Source organism: Lepidochelys olivacea (assembly GCF_965140295.1).
Source record: "Lepidochelys olivacea isolate rLepOli2 genome assembly, chromosome: 8".
In the NCBI taxonomy this organism is placed as follows: domain Eukaryota; kingdom Metazoa; phylum Chordata; order Testudines; family Cheloniidae; genus Lepidochelys; species Lepidochelys olivacea.
The window spans coordinates 23,290,308-23,313,545 of NC_140418.1; the positions used below are offsets into that span (position 1 = coordinate 23,290,308).

General features: G+C 43.9%; 1 protein-coding gene across 2 annotated transcripts in view; it reads left to right on the plus strand.

Moving 5' to 3' along the window:
- The window catches only part of TTC1 (tetratricopeptide repeat domain 1), a 44,595-nt gene that overhangs the window by 20,376 nt on the left and 981 nt on the right, over positions 1-23,238 (plus strand). For both annotated transcript variants that reach the window (XM_084636529.1, XM_084636530.1), the window contains exon 7: positions 6,623-6,677. In XM_084636529.1, coding sequence (XP_084492655.1) covers positions 6,623-6,677 — 55 coding nt within the window. The remainder of the gene's footprint in view (positions 1-6,622; positions 6,678-23,238) is intronic.

Below are 23,238 nucleotides of genomic sequence, written 5' to 3' on the forward strand. Positions count from 1 at the left end.
TAGAGGCCCAAGCTCAAGCTTATTGGGATCTACTGAAGAAGCCAGCGTGGGTTGGGGGTGGGAAGGAGTGCTGAAGCTGGGGACCCAGTCTCAGAGTAATGGAGTGGTAGGGCTTCCTAGATAGGCCCAGTGCCTCCACTTTGCTATCATTGAGAAGGATACGCATCTAGAAAGACTGCATAAATGTCAGCAACATAGCACGCCTGTGGCACAGGTGTTGGTTAATGATGGGATTTTTGAAACTGCTCAGCAGTGCCCTAGGTTTTCTTCCATAGAAGTCAGTGGTAAATCTCCCATTGACTTCATTAGAGCAGTTAGGTCAAGACTTAAGAACTTTAAACATCTGACCCTAAAATCGCTAACTTTTATTTATTTTTAAAAAATGCACTTAATGTTAACCTGGGACTCAATCGCACCTTCCCAGGAAAAAAGAAGAGTGTGAACTGAATCTTTTTTTTTTTTGAGGCTTTCAGTAACGACTGGCTTGAACTACCCACACCTACCCCAAATTTTGAACATTTAGATCTAGCATTGAATTCAAAATGCTAACTCCCTGTTATGGAGAAGATCACTTCATGAGAATTGGTGTAGCTCCATTGAAGCCCCTGTGTGTACATCTTTAGTTCTAAAATTGTATATGAGAGGCAATTTGATCTAGTGAATAGGACACTGGACTGGGAATGAGGACACCTGGATTCTAATTCCAGCTCTGTTATTGACCTGCCGCATGACCTCTCTGTGCCTGTTTCCTCTCCTACCATTTGTGTGTCAATTGCAGGCTCCTTGGGGGCAGGGACTGTTTTTGTGGTTTGTATGCATGCCTTCATGTATTTGTCCAGCACTATTAACTTTGAGGCTCCAAGTTTGAACATTTTGATCATATAATTGAATGGTCTTACATTTTAAAGCCTGCTGGCAGTTTAAAAACTGCTTAAACTTCTGTATAGTTCGATTTGATATAAAACACTCTAAAATTACTTAAATTGATACCCAATGTTCTAATTCTGCACTGTACAACTTAAAATAAATTTCATTTTCTGTTAAAAACCCATTATGCTGCTCTAGGAGTAGCACTGGAAACAACCAGAGAGAACCTTGGCTTGAAACCAGAACTGAAACTACGTTTTTTGAGACTGGATCATTAAGTAGGATTCTCTTCTGCTAGTGATATATGTGTGTGTGTGTATATGTACCTCCCACTAATGCTAATGTAAATTGCATATGTCTCTAGATGAGGGCAGAATACCCTCCTAAGCACACAGCTCTTGGTAACAGCCTAGTGAATTGACAAGCTTGTCACCCATCATTAGTTTCATGTGTAACAGATGTGCTGGGGCTATGATGTTCTAGAAATACATGCGTAAATATGTTGTTATCCTTGTTTATCATTTTGCTCTTCACTGAAGCCATGACTTCTTAATCTAATAATTCAGTTAAAAATTCTGGAGACCTTAACTGAGAAATCAATGATTCTCTTACTTTCTGTAGCTTCTAGCATATCCTGTATTTTAGCACCATAGTCCCTAAAATCTATAGGTATTCCTATAATACATGGACTCTTCTTTTCCTCCCTTTTTTGTCCTTGCTGTTGTTGTACTTGTTCTCTTTTTAGCAGAGTCTTTCCTAATTTTTGTTCTTCTTGCAATGTAGGGTATATTGGGGTATTTTACTTCTCTAAAGTGTCTGCATTTCACTGATTTAATATCTGGTACATACTGCAATTTTTCTGGAAAAATGTTCATTATAAAACAATCTGTGCAAAATGTGGGATAGCAAAGTTTCTCAAACTGTGACACAGTGCACCACATCTCTATAAAATGTTTCATGGACCCTTCTTCCATTCAAGACTCTGTAGACCACTTCCCCTTCAAAATTGTATAACCTCTCTGTGTGATACCCACTGCAGTTGATTATATCAGAAAGTAATATTAGGAAAGCATACACGGTGCATCTAAATGCCTCTTAATGACAGAATTATAGAAATGTAGGGGTGGAAGAGACCTCAAGAAGTCATCAAGCCCAGCCCCATGCGATGAGGCAGGACCAAGTAAACCTAGACCATCCCTGACAGGTGTTTGTCTAGCCTATCCTTCAAAACTTCCAATGATGGTGATTTCACACAGTATCTTGGCAGCTGCTTCCAGAGCTTAACCACCGTTATAGATAAATATTAGGAAAAACTTTCTAACATAAATCTTTCTTGCTGCAGATTAAGCCCACTACTATTTGTCCAACGTTCAGTGGACACGGAGAACTGATCACAGTTCTATTCATAACAGACCTTAACCTGTTTGAGACTACTATTAGGTCCCAGCTTCAGTCGTCTTTTCTCAATACTAAACGTGCCCATCTTTATTAACTTTTCCTCATAGGTTAGCTTTCCTAAATCTTTTATTATTTTTGTTGCTCTTCTTGGGACTGTCTTCAATTTGTCCGCATCTTTCCTAAGTAAGTCCCCCAGAATTGGATACAGTACTTTAACTGAGGCCTGACCAGTGCCAAGTAGAGCAGGACAGTTACCTCCTGTGTTTTACAGGTCACACTCCTGTTAAATACTCTCCAGAATGATATTAGCCTTTTACAACTGCTTCACATGGCTGACTCATATTCAATTTGTAATTCTCTGTAACGCCCAGATCCTTTTCGGCAGTATTACTAACTACAAAATGGGGAATAACTGGCTAGATGTGTATTTGGTTTCTCATTTGTCTGTGTTGAATTTCATGTTTATTTCAGACCAATTCTCCAACTTGTCAAGGTTGTTTTGAATTCTAATCCATTCCTTCAAAGTGCCTGCAACCTCTCCCATCTTGGTTTTCATCTGCAAACTTTATAAGCACTCTCGCCACTATCCAAGTCATTAATGACCTGGACCCAGGACTGACCATTATGGGACCCCACTAGATACGCCCACACAGTTTGACAGCAAACCATTGATAAACTACTCTGAGTAAAGTCTCAACAAAGCATACACCCACATTGATAGTAATTTTATCTAGGCTGCATTTCCTTAGTTTGCTTATGAGTGTCATGTAGGACTGTATCAAAAGCCTTCCTAATGAATCAAGATGCAGTTGCTAAGCTGAAAACAGAAGAGCCATATGAACAGCCAGGTGTCAACAAACCACCACAAGTAAACCATAGTCTGTGGAATGTGAGCCACTGGCCATCATTAATGCTAAATTTAACAACATGTTACCAAAAAAAGAAAGAAGGCTTTTTGGCTAGTTGAAAATTCTCTTATTTAAACAGTCATAGACCTTGCCTACACTAGAAAGGATTTGCTGGTTTAGCAGCTAGCAGTGATGCAATTTATACTAGCAAAAGAATTCTTTTGCTGGTATTGCTTAAACCAGTTCCCTGAATAAAATAAGCTATACTGCCAAAAGGAGAGCCTCGTGTTTGGTATAACTGCATCTACATTGGGGCTTTTGCTGGAATAGCTATGTCAAGGGGTGTGACTTTAGAAAAAATAAAACGCCTAGCCACCATAACTATGCCAGCAAAACTTTTAAGTGTAAACTAGGCAATAGACATTAGTTCTCATTGCTAATGTACTGCCTGCAAAACCAATCTAATGTGAGTTTCAGAATCACAAAAGACCTTTTCCAGTGAAAATGTACCTAATGCTGATAGAGCCTGACTGCACGAGACGCTCGACACCTTGTACCAGTCAGGAAGGGACACGTGAGACACTCACGACCTTGTACCGGTCAGGGATGGACACAGTGCTCTCTTTGATGTGTAGCTTTAAAAAGTGCTTTCAAGTTGGGTAATTATCCTTATTTTTGTAGTTGGGAAGTAAAGAGAGAGTAAGTGATGCCTACATACCCTGGTCTGTCACCTGTCTTATTTCAGTCCAATTTGCAATATACCCCTTGCAAGATACTGAGGGCTTGTCTACACACCACTGCAGTGGCACACATTAATGTTAACATTGGATCTTTCACTATCACTGCTACTCACTTTAGCAGAAATAACTAGTTCAGTGGGGATCAATATCATTGAGAGGCAGGAGGGGAGTTTAAGTTTTTGCATTCCTCCGTGGGAGCCACTCCTCAGAGAATATCTGTTGAAAAGCCTTTCTGGCTATCTTTCGGTGCATTATCCTGCACAACTGTCTGATCTAGCTGTAAATGAACAATGTGGTTTCTAGAAAATTGGGGTCTATTCCATACCCTAACAGCCCTCACTCCTGCAGTTTTTCTGACTTTTTTTTTTTTAAGCCTATTTTTTTCTCATTAGTATTGAAGCTCTGGCATAGCAAGACATTCTTCCATGGGTGCAGTAATGGTGGAAACTCAAAGGGGCATCTTTGCCCCCACATACCTGCCAACCCTCTAATACAGGACAGCAAAGGCACCTGGAGTTTTCAAGGACATACTTTTAAAAGCAAAACAAACAAAAACAGAACAAATAACCCAATGCTGATATTTGTAATCTCGTGTCTCTACCAGCCTGCAATGGTCTGTAAAGAAACCTTAAAAAGCAGCTCTCTCTCCAGGAGCTTCTTTCTTTGTTATAAATAGGTGTTTGTTTATATAGATATAAAAAAATGTCAGGACAGCTAACCTACATATAATGGCTCAGAAAGGCTTTAAATTACAGAATGTAACAAACGAAGCAAACTTCAGTTCTAGTTCTTTATCCAACTTCAGAAGCAAACTGTTACAAGAAAAGAATAATTTAAAATCCAGCATTTTGAAACTGTAACCCTAGTTTCAGAGTTTTTTATGGTGGTGGTGTATAAAAATAATCCAACAAAATGCAAAATTTTCCTACAGTTCAAACGTTCTGTGTTCAAAGGTTCTAACTGGAGAGGTCTTGATCTTTTAAAAAATGTTCTAATAATTTTATAATAGCATATAAATAAGTTTTGTTACTGTTGATGTTCTTGTGCACTCAACTCTGTGGCTGCAGAATCATTATGTCATGGATTCTTAATAAACTAAGTCTATGTCAAAGCTACTATTAGGGATCTACTGTGCTTACCTACGTGAGGGAATTGCTAACGACATATTACAGCTATGCGTGGAACCCACTACCTATAGTTAGGGGAATCTGGAACACTCTGTACCCTTCCTCCTACCTGGTATCACCACCCTTTCCTGAAACTGAGATTCCTCTACCTCTGAATACCCCATTCACTCATTCCCAACTCCTGCTTATCCCCCCTGAAAAGTGAATTACACATATAAAGATCTCTAGAGTTCCAGGAGCAGGTGAGAAGTGAATTCCTCACCTGTTATAATCAGTGATTGTTGTTTATGTATCTATGGAGGGTACTTCTGGAGCTATTCTGTCTCTGCTCCTTCACAGGTCTATCTCCAGCAAAAAGAGTTGCTAGCATTAAGAGCTGTGATTGCAGTTTTTCAATGCATAGAATTACTCCCTCAAATGCTCTGTTATAAGCTGATGAGCACAACAGAAAAATTCCTTTGAATATATATGTGATGTACAATGAATGGATGTCATCCATACTACATTTTAATTTTGTTATAACAGTGATGGTTCTGTGAATCAATATACATTAGACTGCTCCTCTTTTTCTTTACCAAAATGGTAAATTTAATCCCTTAATTCTGTCTTGGTGAAGTACTGTATACACTTACAATGCAACAAACTTCTCGTTAATATTTTCATGGTATTCATCTGGCAAGAGCTCATTGTAGAATGCACTATAAGGGTGTGAGCTGACTTGATGGCTTAGCAACTGTTTTAGGCATAATTTTAAGAAATCCTTGACTTCTAGAAATTTAAGACTTTGTGTAAAATTGCCTAATATCCTTGTTTTAAAATAAACTTGCAAGCTTTCATTGTTGAGGATTGCACCAAAGGCCTAATGCGATACTCAATAGCAAGAAGAGTGTGTAACTAGGACCCAGATACTGCACAGTGTGACTTCATATGGGTGCTGGAGTTCCCCTCCACCATGGAGGAACTTGCAGGAGAGAGTCCTTGATCTCTAACATTCTGTCATCTCTCAGATTTGGGTGTGTCATGTCTTACATAACAAGGTACTTCTTTATTAAAACAAGAGATCCTGAAGTGCATAAATAGCAAATTTAAAGAACAGCTGGCAAAAGTACCATCTGAAATTTTCTAATATGTTTCATAAAATGGAAGTTCTCTACAATCTCATGCAAATGACCCAGATTCCCAGCAATCTCCCCTTCACCTCCCACACCCAGTATGTCTGTGTTCATAACTTAAACACGGTGCCTGGTTGCAGTCGGCTTTTTACAGTCTCTTTTATCAAGACTAATAAGTGCCACACTGGAGATATAGCTAAAAATAGATTTTGATTCTGTCTTTTTTTTTTAATTCTATTTGCTTTTCAATTAAAATAGGAGAAAGCAAATAGGCTTCATCTGACCACCTTAACCTAGACATGAAAAATTATTTATAAATGAACTTTGATTTTTTCCCCCATCTAATAGGGCAGATGTTAGGTTTTTTAAACAAGATGGAAATGTCTGTGTTTTACATCTGTATTTCTTTTAGACCATAAGTAGTGGGTCTACGACCTGGGTATGTGTATGCAAAATACAGTATATACATTTATCTGATAAGATTGCCAAAAGTATCCTTCTGAATCTGGTCTTCTCTTACACTCTTTCAGCGATTACCTAGACAGATTGAAGAGCGGAATGAAAAATTAAAAACAGAAATGTTAGGTAAGTAATTCATGCATATAATTTGTGTGCACAGTAATCTTTATGACAAGTTTTGTAGAAATAACAAAACTGCATGACTAGGTAAAATTCTTTGTAGACAAAAGTGGGTAAATCTCCCAAAGCACTTGTTGTTTAAAAGGGAAAAAAAAAATCTTACTAGATGTCTGTTTTGGGGGAGGAGCTTGTTTTGTTTTTGTGGGTTCTTCCCCCCTCCCTGGCCATGGAAAATTCTACTGCTTGAAATTGCCTTGCTGAAACCATTATTGAGGAAGCAACTGTCAGAGACACTCAACAAGAAAAATTTAAATTTTTAGTACTTGTGAAAAGTGAATCACTTTCTTGCTTGTGCTACACATAGCTCTGTCATGCAGTCTTTCACCTCACAGGGGTGCCGACGTGTCACACTTACGGTGACCAGATGTCCCAATTTTATAGGGACAGTCCTGATATTTGGGGCTTTGTCTTAAATAGATGCCTGTTTTACCCCTCCCCCCCCATCCCAATTTTTCACACTTGCCATCTGGTCACCCTAGTCACACTTCTGACCTGTCCTTCTAGAAAAGAACTCAATCTCTTCTGCAAAAAAGAATGTCCGTTTTCTTTTATACCAAACTCTGAAAATAGATGTGGACAAGGGTCTATAAAAATACCAAATTTCCTTTCCCTTCAGACCTAAAAGACTTTCTACCAGTTTCCTAATGGGATAACATTTTTTAAATTATTCAAGTCTTGTTTGTAAAGTGCATAGTCCAGCTGATCAAAAAATGTGAAATATTTTCCTCACACAAAAATCAAATTGTTGGAAACATTTCAGTCTTTTTCAGAAATGTTTCCATTTTTGTTAAACTGGAAAATTTCAAAAACAAATTTGGCAAAGACACATTTTTTTCTTAGAGGCAGTTTTGTGTCAGTTTTTCAAACAAAACTGTTTTTCCAGCTCTAGTGCCGATGTATCTCTGAATCTGCTGTGCATAAAAGAATGGCTGTGAAAAACTACTTGGCTCTGTGACAGTCTCCATCCATGGATCTCAAATAGGAGGGTAAATATCAGTATCCCCATTTTACACATGGGAAAATTGAGGCACAAAGGTGAAGTGACTCACCCAAAGCATCACAGCAGGTCATTAGGCTCTCTGGAAATAGAACAGTCTCCTGACTTCCAGCCCAATGCTCTATTCACTGAACTATGCTGCCTCTCAGACAAATTTGTGCCAAAGGGTACTGTTAATGAAATTGTTAAGGGAAAACAGTCTTCTCATTGATTTAATTAGATTCTAAGTACTTATATGCCCCTGTGATTGCGGTGTCTGAGCACCTGCATGCAATGCTCAGAAATAAGGAAATGGCCAAAAAAAAAAAATAGAATTATTATTTAGTATACATTGGCCAAATATGATTGGTTTTCAGATGTGGTTTTCATGAGTGTAAGTAATCTTCTTGTATGAAGTCTTAGTTCCCTGGCTAAACACAGATGAAAATTGGATGCTTAGAATACTTTTTAAAAAATAGTAATTGGAATATTGGATGCAATTTTCAGCAGCCCAAATATTGCATTTTCTCTTGTATTTAAAGCATAGTGTTAATTGAAATCTAGTCAGTTTGAAAATATGAGTTGGTAACTGTTGGTAGGCACTATGCCACTGCCAGAGTTGTCCAGACACTTTTGGTGCTTTTATTATTTTATTTTCCTTATTTTATTATTTTTACAAAAAATCCTCTCTCCGTTTATTATTAATGTTGTTTGGAAGATGCATACATAAAAGGGCAAGTGATCACACAGGGCACAAACTGAAACTGACTATACACAGTGCTGTTGAATGCACAAAACAAACTGAAAAATCTAGAAACAATTTTTTACTGATCTGGTTAGTCAGCCTCAGGTTGATAATAGTAGCTAAAAAGTTCTCATACGTGTGTGTTAGTTTTTTTTTTACCCATCCTTTGAGTAATCTAGTAAGAGCCAGGTTAAAAACATTCCATCTGTCTTGTGCACTGTGTAATCCCTAGGAAGGAAGGATTGTTTCAAGAGCTTCTGCTGAAGTCAGTGTTTTCTTAAATTGAACTCTTCTCTGTAGAGCAGTGAGGCTGAAAGCTGAGTCCTCCAGCTACTCCTGCTCTGTACTTGTCTATTCCCAGTAGCCTTAAGTGAAGTTGCATATAATAAGGATTTCTAGAGCTGTGGCACGTTACCGGTTTCAGCAGCCATATTTGTAAGAGGCTCAATACGATGTAAAGTGTGGTGCTGATCTAAATAAATTATGAAGGTGGATGATTTGAGAAGGAAGATATTTGCTTTCAGGATTTGGGGTTAGGTTTGAGTATAGTGAGCTAGATATCTATCTGTGTGAAAAGGGTCTCTGGAGCTTTTGGGGGACTTTGTTTTTCTGTCAGAATTATTGCTAATGGTACTGATGGCAGAAAGATTTCATTCCTAATCATGTGAGGCTGTGTTAAAACAATAGACTTAGCAATGAAAGCCATCATTACAAGCCCTATCCTGTGCTTTTCACTGATGCAGAGAGGAGACTTCAGGCTACATCTGATCTCACTAAATCCAGTGAAGTTCTGGCTTTTGGATTTAAATTGGTGTAACCGAGATCAGACTCTGGTCCTTTGTTAGGAGTTTTACCTCCAAATAAGGAGTAGAGTCCCTAGTGCCAGAGCTGAGCAATGACTTAAGTCCATCAGCAGTCATATACAGCTGCATGGATGCACGCACGCAGCCAAGCTGCTGACTGGATTTCTGGGAGATGTGGTGAGGCATCCAACCCTACATGCAGTAAATTTACTTGTGCAAGAGATGTTGATTTGATATAGTAGTCTTAGGGCTTGACATAAACTGTCAGCTTGACATAGTGTCTTGTGCCATGAAAAGTACTCTGTAACACCTAAGTATTATTTTATTTGTTCCATTAGCAATCAATGTTGCAGCAGGTATGTTTGGAGAATCATTGTAATACATAGGCACAATAGGAGAGTTAAAAACTACATTTGGAAAACTGATTTTTGATCAGGCTAGTCCTCTGAACTTGCCACTTCACAGTAAAGTTCCTTGTACCCCAGCTGGGAATGGGAGTCTTGAGGCATGGCCATTTGAAGGATGTGCTGTGGTCATACAATTAAAACGTGTACGCAAGATACCCTGACTTTTCAGAGTTACTCCAGATAGATAAGTGTTACCATAATTAGTGAGTAATGAAATTAGAGGGGGACCTGAAGTCTCTTCCTCCTGTATGTGCTTTCTAGGCTCAAGCTCTTTCGCTTACTGCAAGACAGTCCCGTTCTTGAGAGCAGTAGACTTAGCTACATGAAATCTCACCCAGCCAATCTTCATCTGTCTGAAACATAAATTAGTTTTTGTGACTCTTTGCTCTGCCTATCAAACGTGCATTATGCATCAACAAAAGAGCTTTGGTCCTTTTTTAAAAATAACTTTTTAAATTTAAGCTTCTAATTATTTTTTGAAAATTTCTCATATTTGCAGTACTTTGACAACTGTTTTCTTCACCACCTTTCTTAAGGCACTTACACAGTGAGTACATGGTAGATCACCTTGGGTGCTAGTGATGAGAATGCCCCTGCCCCACTCCTCTTCTCAGGGGCTGTCAAAGAGAGTGCAATATATTTAGTGCATCTCTTCAAAGCTCTGGCAACTTAGCCCCTTTTCCTGTAAAAACTAAGTATGCACTTAAGTCTCTGCAAGATCAGGGTACTGGAGAGCAGCTAACAGCATTCTTTGGTAGGGGTTCACCATGTGGTTTTACAGATTAAAGTCTGTCCACCATGGCTAAAGCAACGAGTAACATCAATTTCCTAGGTTTTTATTCTTCTAGATAGAAATATACTCTTTCCCAAGGACAGACTTAAATCAGCAAACTAACACCTTGTCTTGAAAGCTACACATAGGTATAAACAAACCTCAACATTTTAATATGTAGAGTTAGTTGCTCCTTTCCCAAGTGTTGCATAGAGTGTTTCCTGCTTACTCTTATTCTGCTGTTACTTGTTACAGCACAATGTGCCAGGAGCACAAAACCACAGCATTTTAATCAGTTGTGTGTAAATAAGTCAGTGTACACATTCTTGCCTGGATTTTTCTTATGGATTGCCTGGCTGGGCATTTTTGCATGTGAATGTGTTGGTGCATATGGCAGTAAACCACTGACAGAATAAAGATGGGAACATAAAAATCACTTTGGTGTCAGACTATGCCTGTTTCTCCTTAAAGCTTTAAACTACTGTAGAAATACCTAAAGACTGGCATTCACATTAAGTGATTTTCATGCTTCCAGCCAGCCTCTGCAGATGACTGCTGCCTCTTGCCTGTTTGGAATAATCACTTGACACTAACTTCTGCTTTATCAATTTCACAAACATGGCAAAAGCTTAACTTTATGCAAATCTTTGCAGATATACAATATATTTGCATGACTTTTATTTGCTTTTGACTTCCTCAGTGTGAACACCTTATGCCTAACTTAAGTTGCCAGGACATGAACATTAGAGAGACAAGGTAGGTGAGGTAATATCTTTTATTGGACCAACTTTTGTTGATGAGAGAGAGAGAGACAAGCTTTCTCTCTCACCCGCAGAAGTTGGTCCAATAAAAGATATTACCTCACCCCTGGGACAGACATGGTTACAACTGTAATGCATAGGACATGAACATGCAGTAGCCCATCTCAGTTTGTTTTTATTTGCTGCCTCTCTTTTGATTGATTCATTGATGATAACCATAACCCACCTATTTACTGGAAGCTTAAGACCTAAATGCTGGTTTTTCAGCAGTTTGCTGTTTATGTACAGGTTTTCTGCACGTACTACAAAAGGAAAAGAGAAGTATCAAATTGCCAAAACTTTCTATACAATCTGTAGGCAGTGTGCCGCTTGCACTGTTGCCCAATCTATTTGACCCAATTCCTCCTGTTCATTAAATTTGCCAAATCATATAAAAAGTAATGGATACCTCTGTGTAAAGGGCATAAATAAGAGCACACCAGAAAACTGCAAAGTGTGCTTAGTGCATAATCACATTAATAACCAATAGGAAAGCCTATCAAAACAGAGCACCTGATTTCCTTTCTCACAAGCTTTCCTCAGCACCTCTTTTTTTGCCAGCTATTTGAGATCAGCAAATGTTCATTAGATTTAGTGCCTAAGAGAATGAGAATTGCTCCTTTCTGCTAGAAGGCAAGCTCTGACTAGTCTGCTAAGCCCTGATGCTACAGATATGGAGAATGTGAGATCATGTGAAATAGTCGGCAACTAAATCTACATCAGTTGTGAGCTTGCTTTTTACTTCATTTTTAACACATGATTGAGGGAGGGGAGCAGACTTGCCCTGCTCTTTTTAACTTGTTCACTTACGTTGTTAGAAATGCAGTACTTTGCTCACGGGTGAAAACTCATAATGCAAATTAATATGCCTTGGTTTTTTTAATCCATTAATATTATGTTTGCTATGTAGAACAGGAGAAATTTCAAAGCACTGTTCTGCTTATCTTTTGATTTCTAAACAAAACAGGTAATATTTGCAGGTTTATATTAGAAGAATTACAAGACTCAGTAGCGATGAATATCAGATCTGTTCATAAACAAACTAACAAGGTGTACTCCTGTGTATCTGTCTACTGATCGTGATTGCCAGGGGGAGTTAAATTTCATCCAGCTGAATGATAATAGATTACACACATTTCTACGCCTCATTTCTTGATTTCAGCAGTATTTGAGAGGTTAAATGGGGAATCTGTAAATAGTTATAATGTATTGTCTAATAAATTCTTATGGTGAAACTCCAAGTAGAGAGTGGACACAGTAGATTATGTGCGAATGATGCCTTTTAAAATGTCAAGATTAATGTCCATCAAAATAACCTTGTTGTGAGTAAACACTAACTCTCTGAAAGAAGAAAACCTGACATTGCTCCAGGACAAATAAGCACTTGACTGCTGAGAGGTAAGAACACTTTGTTGCTGAGTCACTTGTGTTTCCAAGCACAGTTATTCTTTAAGAGATGGTGTGTGTGCACGTGTGTGAGAGAGAACAAACCTTAATCCAGTAGTGAGGGGGTGGGAGGGCATGCCCTTCTACAATGATGGGTTTATGTGCTGTAAGCAGAAGGAACTGTGTTTGGGCCAGAGTTCCTGGAAAAAGTAAGTCTTTCATTTTGGACTTAAATGAGTAGCAACAAAAGAGGCCGCTATGGATGTCTCAAAAAGACTTAAATCAGAAGATGGACTGTAACCCAACTATTGCTTAATGATTGAGCAGATTTCTAGAGAGAGAGGGCTTGAAATATCAGATATATTACACAGCATCTGGCTTCCAAAACGAATGGCTTAGCTTGCAAGAATACCAAGAGAGTTATTTTTTGTTTGTTGGCTTCAGTATGACCGGAAAAGGGCCGACACACTAACTCTGATTAGAAAAGACCCTTCACTGTTTCCTGACACAGGACTTATCTGCATACTCCTGGGCCAGCTGCAGCGGTTGGATGATTCATAACTTGTTTACAACTGGCTCCAAGAATGTGCCAGAGATCCAAACTATGCCAAGATTCTTCCACTGTTAGACAAAGACACTGCTCACCCAAAAGATTGAAGCTAAGCAATGACCAATTCTTTGTTTCCAAATACAAAGGTAGCTATTTATCCTGATGACATAGACACTATGAAGAACTTCCAAGTTCTATGACCAAAAAGCTTTCAGGATGCAGTGTAAATTATAAACTACTTGTCTTAATAGTTCATTAGTGAGGTTAAAGCAATGGCCGTGGTACCAGGAAGCTAATCTAGCTGAGCCTCTCACTGAGTGACCTTAGCCAATTCACTTGATCTCCTTGTCTCAATTAACCCAGATGGAAAATTGAATTAAAAGCAAAGATTGCCCTGAAAGCCAGCTACTCTGGTATAGACGAGGTCTTTCTGGATAAAATAAGCTGAAAGCCTGATGACACTGGCATTGTTTCTGCATAAATATAGTTATCTTAAGACTGCAGAATTTTGATGTTGATCTCCAAAGACCAACCTAAATTCACTGACTCTTTAAGGAATATCCACTAGTGAATTAGCCCTTTGAACTGAAATCTGAATTATATGGAAAACAGAGGAGTATAGATGTAGAAGTAATAATGATTTTCATCAGTTATACTTCTGAAAGACCAGCCACTGCATGGAACGGAGATGTGCTCAAGCAACTGACTTTCTTTACCTTTCCTTTCTGTTCCCCATTACCCCCCGAAACCCTAAATCGTCTGAGATTGATTAAATTACAGTGGAAACAGTGCTGCATTTTTGGTCTATTGCAGGTGGAATTTAAATTGATCTGAAATACTGTCATAGCATACAGCAGTCCTCGTAGTTCCACTTGATTGGAACTCAGGAGACGGGAGTCCTGTTCCCACGTCTGTCATAGACTTGCTGCGTCATCTCTTTCCACCTGTTTCCCCATCTTTAAAACAGAGATACTTCCCTGCTTTGTAAAGCATTTTGAGATCTGATGTACTATATATGAGCTACTTTGTACTGTCTGGTGTTTGTACAGTGCCTAGCACAATGGGGCCCTGATCCTGCCTAGATCTGTGTGCTGCCACATTGCAGATACATCATTTTCATTGTGCACAGTGCAAAATATGAGACTGTCGTCCTTCAGAGGTGGTGAAGTCATTTAACAAAAGGGCTAATGTCATCACTGGATGTTATAAACAGGGGAATCTTGAGTAGGTGTAGGGAGGTTATGGTACCTCTGTATTTGGCACTGATGAGACCACTACTGTATCCAGTCTTCGTGTCCACAATTCAAGGAGGATATTGATAAATTGGTGAGATTCAAAGAAGAGCCATGAGATTGATTAAAGGATTGGAAACTTGCCTTATAGTGGTGGACTCCAGGAGCTCAATATACTTAGCTTAACAAAGAGAAGGTTACAGGCAACTTGTTCATAGTCTTTAAATACCTACATGAAGAACCAAAATTTGCTCTTCGTTCTAGCAGACAAAGATATAACAAAGAGAGATGTTCTAGTTCAAACAGGAATTAATTCAGGGAAGTTCTGTGGCCTGTGTTGTACAGGAAGCCAGGCTACATGGTCACAATAGTCCCTTCTGGGTTCATAATCTATGAATTTGTACAATAGTTCTTCGAGTGCTTGTTCACGTCCATTCCACATTAGGTGTGTGCGTGCTGCGTGCACGAGCGTCGGAAACTTTTTCCCTTAGTGGCTCCCAGCGGAGCCCCCCGAGTGGTGCCACTGCGCCGTGCATATATACCCCTGCCGGCCCGACCCCCTCCAGGTCCTTCTTACCATCCGTGGTGGCGTTGGAACACCACCCCCCCCTCGTAGAAGAGCAGTCCCCTAGCCTTTACAGTAGCTGTTATCAGTTTGTTAACATACCTGTTGTGGACACTTAAGTCATTAGGTGCTTGGAGGCTTCCAGCACCTGCCCCGGGCTGCAGGGCATGCCACAGGCCCACAGTTTCAAGGCTTGCGCCATGTGCCGCAAACCTATGCCAGTTAGTGACCCCCACGACTCATGTCTACATTGCCTGGGGGACAGACATCAAACTGAACGGTGTCAGATTTGCAAGGCGTTTAAGCTAAGAACAAGGAAAGAAAGAGACTTTTTCATCTAAAGCAGCTGTTGATGGAGGCTGCATTGCAGCCACCGGGCCCGGAGCCGGTGCGTAGTGCCCCGGAGCTGTTGAGAGACCCGGCACTGGCTAAGCACCGTAAAACTGTCGGCCCCAGAGCGCCAGGCACAGCCGAAAGGAATGCGCTGTCATTCCCTGCACAGGAGGCCGGCACCTTCCAAGGCACCGAGCGCTGATAAGAACAGGAAGGCCCCGGTACCGGCTCTGACACTTGTGGTACCGGCAGCACAAGCCCCACCAAGCCCAGACCTAAGTGACCTCAGTGCGGAGAATGGGCTTGAGGGCATAACAGATCAGCCCTCTACGCCTGGCACCTTTTGAGGCTGCAAAGGACCTCATCGAGCTGTCGGAGGCAAGCCCCCTCCCATATGGGGAGAACCCTCCGGCACCTGTGCCCCGGGTGCCATCAAGGGGTAAGCCGGCAATGGTGTGCCACTCGAGGACACCGTCGCAGTGCCTCTCCCGGAGTTGGTCCCGGTCGAGCTCTGACTCCGCAGACTCACAGTTGCCAGTGGCCCAGAAGGAGGTTGCGGCACTGGCAGTGGGTCGGCGTGAGGAAGCACCGGAAAGGGCATGCCACTCTCTGAAGCACCACCCAGAGACCAGCACCGGGAGGAGTTGAGACAGCACTCGCCAGAAGACTTCCGCAGATGGTCCTGGTCTAGGGAATGCCGGTCCCACTCTCGGTCCCAGCCCTGGGGATACCAGTACCGCTCCCGCTCCGCCAGAAGCCGCTCGTTCTCCCGACGGTGCAGATCATTGGCACCGCCATGGCCTTCGTGATCGGCATCGCCGCAGTCCGGTGCCGATTCCAGCCATTATAGCTACCTGCACCAGGCCCCATACAGCAGGGACCCTTAGGTGGGCTGGCAACTGCAATGGGGGCCGCCAGGCCATTGGCCCTTCTGGACGCCCTGGGCCTATCAGGAGCGCCAACAGGCCCCGTCCAGGGCAAGTTACTCGGTGCAGCAGTCCCCGTCCCTGCACCTGAAGGCAGATGGTGCTGGAGGCTACAGTTTCCAGGCCTCCAGCATCCCCCCAAGATAAACGGGAGAGACCGGCACCGAGTCCAGTGCTGTCCCATGGACTCCCGCCCCAGCCTGAGCCGGAGGCCCCTCCCATGGGAGAAGGGGAGCAGGAGGACCAACCGGAGGGGGTCAAGCAGCAGCTAACCTCCTCGTCTTCCCCAGATGAGGCCGTGGCGGGTACAGAGGTGTTCGGACCTCCATCGTTAGACCATACAGCCCACCAGGAATTGCTGCGCAGGATCGCTCAGAACTTGGGGTTGCAGGCCGAGGAGATGGTTGAACAGGAGGACCCCATGGTGGACGTTTTGAGCCCCGAAGGTCCATCCAGAATAGCACTCCCGCTCATTAAGACCATTCAGTCCAACTATAAGACTATATGGCAGGCCCCGGCCTCCAGTGCTCCCAACGGCCAAGAGGTGGAGCGTAAATACTTTGTCCCTTCTAAGGGCTATGAGTTCCTGTTCTGCCACCCGAGTCCATGCTCCCTAGTGGTCTCAGCAGTAAACGAGAGCGCCATGGACAGCAGGCCCCGGCCCCTAAAGCGAAGGAGGCGAAACGCCTGGACCTTTTTGGCAGAAAGGTGTACTCATCTGGGGGCCTTCAGTTGAGGATTGTGAACCAGCAGGCCATCCTCAACAGGCCCAATTTCAACTCCTGGGCCGCAGTGGGGAAGTTTAAAGACAACCTCCCCCAAGGTTCCCAACAGGAGTTCATGGCCCTGGTGGATGAGGGCAAGGCAGTAGCCAAGACCTCTCTCCAGGCCTCCCTGGATTCGGCAGACATGGTGGCTAGAACAGTCACATCGGGGTGGTCATGAGGCGCTCAGCGTGGCTCCAGGAATCAGGCCTGCTGCCCGAGGTCCAGAATACACTCCAGGACCTCCCCTTTGAAGGGTCCAGGCTCTTCTTGGACCAGACAGACACGAGGCTGCACAGCCTCAAGGACTCACGAGCTACGCTTAAGTCGCTGGGTATGCATACCCTGGCGACCCAGAGGAAGCCCTTTAAGCTGCAGCCTCCCCCTCAATGCCAGTACCAGCCTGGCCATAGGCATGAGCCTTACCGTAGGCAAGACAGGGATAACAGGCGACAGTGCAACAACAATAGTAACAATAATGCGTCGGGCCAGAACCAAGCCAGCACAAACCCCAGCCGGGCACTAAGCCAGGCTTTTGAAGGTGCACCCGAGGACAGCGTACCAGACCAGTCACCGGATCTGTCCCTTTGTTTCCTGAACTGCCTGTCCTGTTTCTCCCATGAGTGGTCCATCATTACGTCAGACCGTTGGGTCTTACGCATGGTGCGGAACGGGTACTCGCTGCAGTTCGCCTCCCTCCCCCGCTCCCACCCCCTTTCCCCGTCCCTCTTCAGGGCCCCTCTCATGAGCATCTCCTAGAGAAGGAAGTCCGCTCGCTGGTAGAGGCAGGGGTGGTAGAGGTGGTGCCGCACAGCTTGAGGGGGAAGGGGTTCTACTCCTGGTACGTCCTCATCCCCAAGGCCAAAGGGGGCCTTCGCCTCATACTAGACCTGTGCGGCCTCAACAAGTTCCTGGTCAAGGCCCGGTTCCTCATGGTCTCTCTGGGCACCATCATCCCTTCCTTGGATCCGGGGTACATGCCCTCGACATGAAGGAAGCGTACTTTCATATCGCCATCCACCCAGCGCATCGGCGGTTCCTACGCTTCACCATGGGCCAAAAACATTACCAGTCTAGCCGCGGCCCCAAGGGTGTTCATGAAGTGCATGGCAGTGGTGGCGGCCTTCTTACGGAGGCAGAGAATCAGGGTGTACCCATACCTCGACGACTGGCTCCTGGTGGGTCGATCCTAGGCGGAAGTGCAGGGCCATGTGGAGGTGGCCCTGAGATTGTTCCTCGAGCTGGGGCTCCTGGTGCAGGCCAGGGCAAGTGTTCCACTATCCCGATTCTGGGCTATCCAGCAAGTGGTGGCCTCCCTGCGCCAGTTTCCAATGACAATGGCCAGGTGCTGCCTGCGGCTGCTGGGCCACATGGCAGCATGCACGCATGTGGTCAGGCATGCCAGACTGAGACTCAGGACTCTGCAGGCGTGGCTCGCTTGGGTGTACCACCCAGGCAGGGACCCCCTGGACTTGGTAGTGACAGCCCCTAGGGACGTGCTGAACTCCCTGCTGGTGGTGGCAGTCGCAGCCTGTGGTTTTGCAAAGGCATCCCCTTTGCCGCCCCACAGCCGGACCTGACGCTGGTGACGGACGCGTCAGACCACAGGTGGGGGGCTCACCTGGGGGACCTCATGATGCAGGGATTGTGGTCTGGAGCACAGCTGTCACTCCATATCAGTGTGAAGGAGCTCAGGGCGGTTTGTCTCGCCTGCCAGACCTTTCATGCCACTCTGAGTGGTCACAGCGTGACAGTTCTGACAGACAACACTACTGCCATGTTTTATATAAACAAGCAGGGCGGGGCCCATTCCTCGCTGCTCTGTCGCGAGCCTCTCCTCCTCTGGGACTTTTGTATAGCCTATGCCATTCTCCTCAAGGCGTCCTATCTCCCGGGGGTGCGAAACAAGCTGGCGGACTACCTCAGCAGGTCGTATCGCATGCATGAGTGGACACTCAGAGCGGATGTCATGCTTTCGCTCTTCCACAGGTGGGGGTTTCCCCGGGTAGACCTGTTTGCCACCAGGGACAACACCCAGTGCCCATGGTTCTGCTCGTTCCAGGGCCACAGCCCGGGCTTAGTCACAGACGCGTTTGCAATCCCGTGCGGAGGGGGCTTGATGTATGCGTTTCCCCCACTGTCCTTGGTACACAAGGTCCTGCTCAAGGTACGCAGGGACAGGGTGGCGTGGTCTTCATCGCCCTGGCGTGCCTCGCCAGCACTGGTACATAATGCTCCTAGAGCTGTCCGTGGAGGCCCCGGTAGTCCTGCCCCTACACCAGGACCTCATCATGCAGGATGGTGGGCGGCTTCTCCACCCTGACCTGCAGTCAGTACACCTGATGGCGTGGAAGCTCTGTGGCTAAATGCCTTGGAGAGCCAGTGCTCCCTTCCTGTGCAGCAAATTCTGCTTGGCAGTAGGAAACCCTCTACCAGGGCTACCTATATGGCCAAGTGGAAAAGTTTCTCCTGTTGGTGTGAGCCCCGACAGGTGCAGCCGTGCCAGGCCCTGGTGCAAGCCATTCTCAAGAACCTCCTGCACCTCAAGCAGCAGGGGCTGGCCCCGTCCTCACTTAGAATGCACCGGGCAGCTGTCTTCGCCTTCCATCCGGAGTTCTCAGGGGGCTCGGTGTTTTCCCACCCAATGGTGGGACGGTTCCTTAAAGGGTTGGAGAGGGTGTTCCCATACTCCCGCCCCCCCCAGTCCCTCCATGGAACCTTAACCTGGTCCTCTCTAAACTCATGGGACCCCCTTTCGAGCCCCTCGCTACCTGTTCTCTCCTCCACCTTTCCTGGAAGGTGGCATTTCTGATTGCCATTGCCTCGGCCAGAAGGGTGTCCGAACTGAGGGCCCTCACCTCTGAGCCACCGTATACAGTATTTCACAAGGACAAGGTGCAGCTCCGGCCGCACCCCAAGTTCCTCCCTAAGGTGGTCTCCCAATTCCATTTGGGCCAGGACATTTGTCTGCCAGCGTTCTTTCCGAAACCCCATATGGACCCGACTCACTGCAGCTTGCACACCCTGGATGTGCGTCGAGCACTGGCCTTCTATTTGGAGCGCACCAAGCCCTTTCACAAATCTGCGCAGCTGTTTGTGGCTGTAGCCGAGAGGATGAAAAGCCTCCCAGTGTCGGCACAGCGGATTTCATCTTGGATTGCAAGCTGCATCCGGGCGTGCTCTGAGCTCGCAGGTGTTCCAGCCCCAGCAGTCACAGCCCACTCGACCAGGGCGCAAGCGACTTCTATCAGGTCCTGATCCAGGAGATCTGCAGAGCAGCCACCTGGTCCTCGGTGCACACCTTCACAACCCACTACGCGGTGAACCAGCAGGCCAGAGAGGACGCGGCAGTTGGCAGAGCGCTCCTCCGAGCGGTTGTTCCATGACTCCTACCCTCCTCCAGAGGTAAGTTTGTGATTTGCCTAATGTGGAATGGACGTGAACAAGCACTCGAAGAAGAAAAAACAGTTACTTACTTTCTCGTAACTGTTGTTCTTCGAGATGTGTTGTTCACGTCCATTCCATTACCCACCCTCCTACCCCTCTGTCGCAGTCGCCAGCAAGAAGGAACTGGAGGGGGTCAGGCTGGCAGGGGTATATATGTACAGCTCAGTGTCGCCACTCGGGGCGGCCCCGCTGGCCCACCAGGAACCACTAAGGGAAAAAGTTTCCGACGCTCATACATGCAGCGTGCGCACTCCTAATGTGGAATGGACGTGAACAATACATCTCGAAGAACAACAGTTACGAGAAAGTAAGTAACCGTTTTTTCTTAAGTTATAGTGAGAGAATAATTTTGGTGTCTGTGTAGGTTCTTATTTTGATGCCTCTCCTTGTAAAATCTGTACCTGATCTCTTGACTTGCAGTGTGCTAAACAAAATATATCTAGAAGAGTCTCTGCTTATGTATGTCAGCCTGCTTAAACAGACTGTGATAAACAGACAGTAATAAACCATTGTGGTTGCTGACCGATATTGTCAGTGGGATAGTGTGACAAAACCAGTGGTGGTAACTTTTATTTTCATTGAAACTGAAAGAAGATCTGAAGAGTTTCCAGAAATTACTCAGGGTACTCTCCTGCAGAGCTCCATATTCACCGGAAGTTACATTAGTGACCTTTGTAGTTTATTGCTACTGACTTCTTGAAACGATGTGCAGGAGTTGAACTCCAACTGAGAGCTGTGACTGAAAGTGCTATCAACTTTCTCTTTGCTGCTTATTAGCAATGTGTAGCAGAAGAATAGCTTGTTTCAGACTAGCTTGCACATCCTTGATGCAAGGGATATATTTCAGTATGTTTAAGAAATGTCCAAGCATCCCACACACTCACCTGTGTTATGAGAAAGTTAAGGTTGCAGTTGCGTATTTGTGGAGCGTGCGTTACCTTCCAAGAATTAGAGTTAAAGTTAGAACCTAGGAAATTCAAAAACAAAGTAATATTTCTCAGACAAGGCACTGTTCGCTATCATGGGCTCCTTTAATGTGATGATTTGACAAATGCTAAATGCATTAGGTGCCAGACTGCGCTCTGTGAAGTTATTGTTTCACTGTAACAATTAGTCTCAACAGTAAAGCTCTAACTATTGGGCAAAGTCCTGCACATTGTTGTGAGGAACTTTTTAAGTGGCAGAGATGAGGGTTGCACTGCTTGGGAGTAGGGAGCTCGTGCAGAAGACATCTTTCCAGGACATGTTAAGAAGCAGAGGCTTGTTCCCCTTTCTGTAGTGGTGGGGGCAGTATTTGTAAGTTTCTTAAATACAAGATCATGAATAAAAACAGGATTAGTGGTTCTTTTCCCAGCCCCTTTATTCCACCACCTACTATTGTTTTCCCTGAAATACTTTCCATTGTCTGTTTGGAAAGCCCTGCGGATAATGATTGGATGTAGTGATAGAAAACCCGTAAGTAGACTTTTACTCCAAGCCCAGCGCTGGCTTCCAACTTAATTTGTTTGCTATCTGGGGAGCAGTCTGCATTTATCATTCAGCATAGACTTTGCCCTCTTATCTCCTTCAAAGCCAACCAGCTTTCTACATCCACTGCCTGGCTTACTGCTGATCCTGCAGCTGTCTGAGCCTCATTCCAGTGGCTCTGCCTGGTGTTACTAGGCCAGTATTGGGTATTGTTGTTCCCTTCTGTCTGTTTAATTTCATCTTTTTCGGGGGGGGGGCTGATTTTACCTGTTTTCTATAAAGAAAACTTTCAGGAGATACTATCAAGCCCTTAAACACCTTCACCACCTTGCTGAGTTGCCAGTTATACTAATAGTTTCAGAAATCTGAAGTCAAAACATATTAATTCTTGAAAAATTAGTACTAAATCAATAGGAGAAACCCCTAGTTTGTATTAACTTTGGTATCAAATATAATACCTGTTACACTACTGTTCTACAACCAGAACTGCAGTTTACAGTAGCTGGTGGCGTTAGTTTTGTCTGTCTGTCTGTGTTTAAAGTTGGCTTCAGAGGGCCTTACTTTCAACAGTGGGAACGCAATTACGTGTCCTTACTTATGTGCTCAAATACCAGGCTTTTACAGACAAAATGATCAGTAAGTGGTTATACACTGAAACTTAAATTCTTAGTCTGCATGTGCAAATACATTTGTATGTATAGACCAGGTTCCCTTTTCTTTGTTCGTTCATTACACGTGGCTATATTCATCTAGCAACATGTACATTTTTATCATCGTTCACAAATAGAGAGTAAATATGAGTTTGAAATCTGTGGCTGTTCCTTTTGGAAATCTGAGGATCCTTATGAACTCTTCTGAGCTTTACTATGCCTTCCATTGCCCTATTGGCCTCTGATTATGGCCATTTTCTTTGTTAGAATAGGACTGGATTGAACTCTCTTCAAAATCCTTTAATACTGCTCCTTAATTGGCCAGAGGGATAATTTAACTATAGTAACACTGTGTAACATAATCCAGTCAAGGGAATTACACTGTTTACCAGCTAATGAGAGAACTGTCAAAACCTGTTTTTGAGAAGTGTATATTTACACAGTTTTACTGATTTATGTGCACTCTGGGGTTAGTTATAAAGTTAAATGAATGTTTTACGTAGCTTGTTTCTAAACTGAAGATGTTTCAATTGACAGCCAGGTGGGAATTGAGAATTTTCAGAATGATCGGAAATGGAACAACAAATGGTGCAGTTATCAGAGTTAAATCCACATAGAAGTGCTGGGGAGAGAGCAGCACTTCGCTGTTGCTGTCTTAAGTAATTTCTTGCCTTGACGATTGGT